We start from the raw sequence: 6,027 nt of genomic DNA, 5'->3' as shown, positions 1-6,027 counted from the left end.
TTCTCCCATGATTCTTCCATAGAAAAGGATGTCATACTCCTCAGCAAATTAATAAGAGTAGGTTTCTTTGATCTATCTTTAGACATGTTAGGATTTGAGGGGTTGGTGGTGCTGTTACTCTCCTTTGTAGGATTAATTCTCTTGCCCGGTTGGTCCGTTTTTAGCCAGTCACCCTATTCCTTCTCTCTGTTGTCTTCACTAGCTGAATCATCTAGCCAATTATTCCAACTCCTTGCCTCGTGCCCCAAATGCCCACAACAGAAACAAAAGCATCTTATGCGTTCATATTTTAATTGGATCTCCATAATCTTTTTATTAGGATCTGCTATGGCGACTATTATTTTCAATTTCTGTGTTACATCTAAGTTAACTTTTACTTTCACCACCTTTGCCTCTTTTCTCCTCATGAAAAAATTTCAATATCTAGGACTTCTGTCGTTGTATCTCCAATTTTTCGCCCCAGTTCACATGTTTTACAATACTCTGGCAGTCCCCACAATTGAATCCATATCGGAACATAAGAGAATTCTTCCATGCCAATCTCCATCTCCTTATTCCATCTCTTAACATTTACGATATAGTTTTTGAAGAGCCATGGAATCTCCTTCTCTACCCAGATTAGATCTTGTTCTTTTTCAAAGAAGAACTAGAATGTATTATCTCCGTGATCAATGACTCTAAAACCCCCGGTTGTCTCCATATAGCATACATTGTTGGTTCCATCGTACCAACCATGAATGCTTTGTCTGTGAGGATCCTTCTAATCAAATTTTTTTTACATGTCTCCAAACCTCCTTTAATGTCAGCATCATCAAAAAAGATTACCCCTTTTGCTTTAAGCTTTTCACGATCATCCTCATTAGCCAAGTTTGTCCCCATTCCTTCCATACTTTTCAACCCAATCTCAATCACTCTTACAATAAGCTCTGAGTTTTTTTGTAAAAATTAGGATTGCTGCCTCGATGAAACTCTAAAGAGCATCCAAACCCTAACAAAGTACCTTAAACTCTATTAGGACATTGTTTCGTTTACTTTTAGATGTTTATTTTTTCCGTCAATTTAAGTGATGGAATGCAAGAATCAAATAAAATATGATTAACAATACTAAATTTAGAAAATAAATTATCAAATTATTTCTTCTCCAATATCCCATAAAATTTGAGAAATTTAAAAAAAAAAAAGAAATTGGGCAAAAGAGCAGGGCTCTCAGCAATAACATGCAGACACCAGTACCTCGCTTTCTACCTCTTCTCTAGAAGCCAGGAAGGAAAAAAATAAAAAAAGGTTGGATACGTTAAAAACAAAAGTGACGACACGAAATGAGGTTTGAACTTTGAATATTGTGTGCTCCCTGCTTTCCACAAAAGTTGCAGTACATAAAAAAAAGTAACTAGATATAAAAATTTGTATTTCATATTTATAAAAAATTTAATTATATTGCTATAAAAAATATGATTATTTAACTATGTTAAAATTGATATTCTATTGTGATTAAATTAATTATTCATTATTTATTAAAAATATGCAAAATAATATGTATAAATATATAATAACTTATTTTCAAATATTTTTATTTAGCAAATGAAATACCTCTCTGCAATCTTTTTAATTGATATGAGTGTTTAAGATAAAGAAAGGTCCGTGTGTTAGAGATTATTTATCCGGATGTGAACTCAATGTTCAAATTTCCAAACCGTATCTTGTTGCAATAATGAGCAACAAGGGCCAATCAAATGAATCAATCATTCGTCAACAAATTATCTAGATAGTTGGACTAGACTTGGTCAGCATTCTATTACTAATACTAACTGACCAAATAACATTCTTTGCTTAAAAAGGTTGCTCTCTCAGTCAAACTTTGACTTATTGCCAATTGGCCATTGGGGCTACCCTTTAAATACAAAGGGCCTTCATTTCCACCCCCTCACTAGTCACTTACTCCCTCCATTTCACTTCTCAGTCCAAACAAAGCAATCACCAAATGGAGTGTGAAGGGAGTTGGGAGAAGAGCGAATTGAAAAATGAGCTTGTTCAAGGGATGGAGGTAGCAAGAAAGCTTAAGGCAGAGTTAGAGTTAGAATCTAGTGCTGACAATAGGGACTTGCTGGTGGACAAAATATTATCTTCTTATGACAAAGCTCTATTGATCCTAAGATGGAATGGATCAGTTTCCAAGCCCCACACATTGCATCCATCAACTAAAACCTCCCCACCACAGTCCCCTCTACCCCACAATCATCAACAGGAACTTAAACACTCTTCACAGAAAAGGTTAGTTTACTTGGTAGAATACTAGACACAAATCATTATTGTTATTGGTAACCATATAATAAATGGATGAATGACTAACGACTATCAATTTGTTTGTGAAAATTGGTTGCAGAAAAATGATTTCTAAATGGGTGAATCAGGTTAAGGTGAATTCTGAGAATGGCTTTGAAGGATCCCATGAAGATGGGTACAGCTGGAGAAAATATGGACAGAAAGACATCCTTGGTTCCAAATATCCAAGGTGCAAATGCAGAACCTTTTTCCCCAATCATGCTCCATAAGATAATCACATGAATTCTCTTCTATCAAACTAACTGTAGGTTGTTAACATTTAATTTGCAGAAGTTACTATAGGTGCACCTTCCGCAACACTAAGGATTGCTGGGCAACCAAGCAAGTGCAGAGATCAGAGGATGATCCCAATATATTTGAAATAACTTATAAAGGAAGCCATACCTGTTCCAAGGGGAAGAAGAATGCTGCTATGTCAGCAAAGTCACCAGACATACAAGAACCACAAGAACACCATACAAACTTCCAAAACATGTTGACAGTCACTGTGGCTAAGCCGGGAAACGAAGAAATGGCATGTCCTTTCACTTCCCCATCGACCTCCTCTGGATGCAGGACACAAGAAAACCAGAACTTCCTTCCTTCAATTCTAGAGAATAATCCCTTCTTGGGCAGTCTTTCACAAACACATTTGTTATTACCAAACACACCAGAATCAAACTATTTTCCATCTCCTTTCTGCGCAAATGAGCTTGATGGGATCTACAGCAATCGATGCTTGGAATTCGATGTTTCTGAGATCATTTCCGCCCATACATCAGCCACCAATCCTCCAATTTTCGATTTTGATTTCTCGCTTGATCCACTGGAACTTGGCCAAAATTTCCATTTCAATGCCTCCAGATTTCCTCACTAATGGATCTAAAGATTAAAAATCACATACTGTATTTAGAAATTTAAGATGAGGATTTTTTTAAGAAAGCATTGGTTATCTGTTAACCATAGCATGTATTATTAATCAGGAGGGCTTCAGACAGTAGAACAATGAACCAGCAATAATAGCAATACTAATTGTTGGAAAGTCAGTAAGGTTTGTACAATCATGATCCATCTTCCATCATAGCTTTCGTGTAACACAGGAATCTTGTCCACCAAATCCACAACAGGTGCACTTCATCCTATTCAATATTCAACAAATAATACTTAAAAAAATCCACTAGTCTCAATACTTACAAGTTACTGAAGAGGTTTAGATATCAGGGATCGGTATCAAGCTGATTTAAAAATTGACCTAAAAACCAACTTTTTAAGTTAAAATATATGATATTATTCTCAACATAAAGACGGCTGGCTATTACAGGAGGCTATTTGCTAAGCAGTGGGTTCCATCACAGCTTGCTGATGCCAAATGCCGTTGAGGTTAGATTGCCATAATCTGACCATTCCATCGTGACCTGTAGTAGCCAACGTCATTCCGCTCATATCCCATTCCATCTGCCACACCTGAAAAAAAAATTACCAAAACACAATCAGTGAACAATGCCTTCAATATAATCCACCAAACACTAAGCTCAAACAGTCATATGATGTTGGAAAGATAAAGTAAAAATAGATTTGAACATAGAAAAAACAGAGACAAATCTATAATCATATTACCATGCCTTCATGTCCTGGCAATAGTGCAACTCTTTCCACTGGAAGTGTCCCATTATGATCAGGGTTTAATCCAAGGTGCCATATTGAAAGTCCCTTTTGAGTTGCAACAGCAATAGTTTCATATGGCCTATAGTACAAGAAACAATAATATTCAAGATAGCTACAACATGATATAAGTTTTGAAAATTTCCCACATTAGTTGACCAACAATGAATCAGGCTTTCATAGCAACCCAGTATTTTGATGCCTGTGCTACATGCTGTAAATCTCTTAATCATGTAAATATAACGTGTACCTGCCAATATTTGGTGCCCATGCTGCAGCATAAACCCGATCACCCTTTTCCTCTGGCAGTGCCAATTCTGCCACTGGCAACCATCTCTGGTGAGCCTGATCAAACTCCCAAACCTGTTGACAAATATATCAACTATAATAATCCAAGGCAAAGAAAGATGTTAAGTTACTTATATCTTTCCCCTTGCCATAGATTGTAAAATTTGCGAGGCTATGTAATAGTCAATTCAGAAAGAAACATTATAAAGCAATAACCATGCTAAGGAAAATTAAGATAATGCATCTGAAAGCAAAATGAAATAAAGGCAAAAGTGTGGACTTGTGTTACCTTAGAAGAATTAAGCTCGGATGTATTGGAATTAAAACCTATAAGGAAGCTGGATTCTTGGCTTCCACCTTTTTGCGGGTTCCAAGATATGGATGCAGAGAAGCACAAAGCCTTTCCAAATGCAGACACTGACTCAATGACATTCTGGAATTCAGCCTACAGAGAAATAATAAGAGAATGATAAGTTAGTATCAAGTAATAAAAACATCAAGTGTCGTATTTAATGACTCGAGATTATGGTATAAACTGGATGATGGGTTAAGAACCATCTTCACCTGAAGCTGCCAATTTCTCAGTTCCAATGGATCCAATAGCTCATAAACTCTCACATGACCATCTGAGCATGCAACAACCTTCACGGTTCACAAAATTGCAAATGAATTAGCATAAGATCATCATTAGTATATCAGTTTTTATACATTATTGAAGGATTTCATTTCAAAAGCATGCAAACAGAGACGAATCAAGGCAACAAAGAAAATGTAAGAGTTGAGATAGGCTCAGAAAAAAAATATATATGGTTCCAAAATAAATAATAAGGAAATCATGAATAACTACAAAAGTAACCATTTTCAAACTATTCAAAGAGGTCCCAAATTGAACATCAAGGACTTTGCTTGAACTACTCCCAAAGCTTTTGCAAAATTTCCATTGAGTAGGTTGTGAATCTACATTAAAGACAAAGAAAACAACATATTATATATAAAAAAAGTAAAATGCTTGAGGTTATGAGCATTGAAAACTTCCAACTTTAGGAAGAAAGGAAATAACCGACACCTTGAGCAACTTCTTCCCACAACGATACAACTCCATCAGCAGAAACAGAAGCAACCGCATCACCATATTCAGGAGGAACCCAAACAACCTTCACGACATTTCCTTCGTGAGCCTACGCATTTTGATGAGAGATATTAAAATTAGAAAGAAAGAAAGAAAAAGAAAGGAGTGAAAAGGGGAGAGGAAGAGGGAGGAACCTTGAATTTGAAAGAGGAGCGAAGAGAGGAAGAAGAAGCGGAGTCACAGAAATCGAAGATGGAAACGGTGCCATCGGCGGAGCCAGCAGCGAGTCGAGCGCCACAGTAGTTCCAACAAGAGCAAGTTGTGCCATTGTCGAGGATCAACAGCTCCTTCGCCATAAAACTCTAACTCTCACACCACACTTTGCTAAGCCCTACCCTGCTGTTTAGGACTAGGTCTTTAAAAATTCTTGGTGGTAATCAACTTGGTCATACTTAGTTATTGGATCACCAGTTCAATCAGTAGATTATTAACTTGGTTATAATTAAATATAAATATAAAATTATAAAAAATAAATTTAACAAGTTAAAATAAAAGTTCAAAAACATATCTTCACAAACATATTAATAACAATCAAGTATTAATTCTAAAACATAACTGTCACAAAAAAAATCTTAAACATAACTAATGATATAAAAATAGATAATAAACTAATCACTAGTACAAAA

At 35.9% G+C, this 6,027-nt stretch overlaps 2 protein-coding genes across 2 annotated transcripts; one reads left to right on the top strand and one right to left on the bottom strand.

The window, feature by feature from the left end:
• Positions 1–1,712: 1,712 nt before the first annotated feature.
• Positions 1,713–3,258, top strand: LOC107488322 (probable WRKY transcription factor 41). The gene is made up of 3 exons (XM_016109049.3): positions 1,713–2,271; positions 2,384–2,512; positions 2,614–3,258. Exons 1-3 carry the CDS (start codon positions 1,982–1,984, stop codon positions 3,197–3,199), a joined length of 1,005 nt encoding a protein of 334 aa, XP_015964535.3. The 5' UTR covers positions 1,713–1,981; the 3' UTR covers positions 3,200–3,258.
• A 70-nt stretch (positions 3,259–3,328) lies between these two features.
• On the bottom strand, positions 3,329–5,767 carry LOC107488323 (protein SEH1). The gene is made up of 9 exons (XM_016109051.3): positions 5,536–5,767; positions 5,339–5,450; positions 5,129–5,229; positions 4,837–4,914; positions 4,562–4,717; positions 4,235–4,347; positions 3,940–4,066; positions 3,642–3,786; positions 3,329–3,461 (listed from the first exon to the last, which is right to left on the bottom strand). Exons 1-8 carry the CDS (start codon positions 5,695–5,697, stop codon positions 3,655–3,657), a joined length of 981 nt encoding a protein of 326 aa, XP_015964537.1. The 5' UTR covers positions 5,698–5,767; the 3' UTR covers positions 3,329–3,461; positions 3,642–3,654.
• Positions 5,768–6,027: the final 260 nt, after the last annotated feature.

This window comes from Arachis duranensis, chromosome 5, assembly GCF_000817695.3.
Source record: "Arachis duranensis cultivar V14167 chromosome 5, aradu.V14167.gnm2.J7QH, whole genome shotgun sequence".
Taxonomy (NCBI): domain Eukaryota; kingdom Viridiplantae; phylum Streptophyta; class Magnoliopsida; order Fabales; family Fabaceae; genus Arachis; species Arachis duranensis.
The sequence above is the reverse complement of the archived record's forward strand: the minus strand, read 5'-3'. Positions and strand labels throughout refer to the sequence as shown.

What these genes read in the sequence shown, in the direction of transcription:
- LOC107488322 (XM_016109049.3), top strand. Translation starts at nt 1,982, where the DNA reads ATGGAGTGTGAAGGGAGTTGGGAGAAGAGCGAATTGAAAAATGAGCTT. An exon ending in AAACACTCTTCACAGAAAAG is followed by an intron (nt 2,272 to 2,383) that starts GTTAGTTTACTT and finishes AATTGGTTGCAG; the next exon opens with AAAAATGATTTCTAAATGGG. An exon ending in CTTGGTTCCAAATATCCAAG is followed by an intron (nt 2,513 to 2,613) that starts GTGCAAATGCAG and finishes TTTAATTTGCAG; the next exon opens with AAGTTACTATAGGTGCACCT.
- LOC107488323 (XM_016109051.3), bottom strand. Translation starts at nt 5,697, where the DNA reads ATGGCGAAGGAGCTGTTGATCCTCGACAATGGCACAACTTGCTCTTGT. An exon ending in TGAGAAATTGGCAGCTTCAG is followed by an intron (nt 4,718 to 4,836) that starts GTGAAGATGGTT and finishes ATTTCTCTGTAG; the next exon opens with GCTGAATTCCAGAATGTCAT. An exon ending in CCGAGCTTAATTCTTCTAAG is followed by an intron (nt 4,348 to 4,561) that starts GTAACACAAGTC and finishes ATTTGTCAACAG; the next exon opens with GTTTGGGAGTTTGATCAGGC.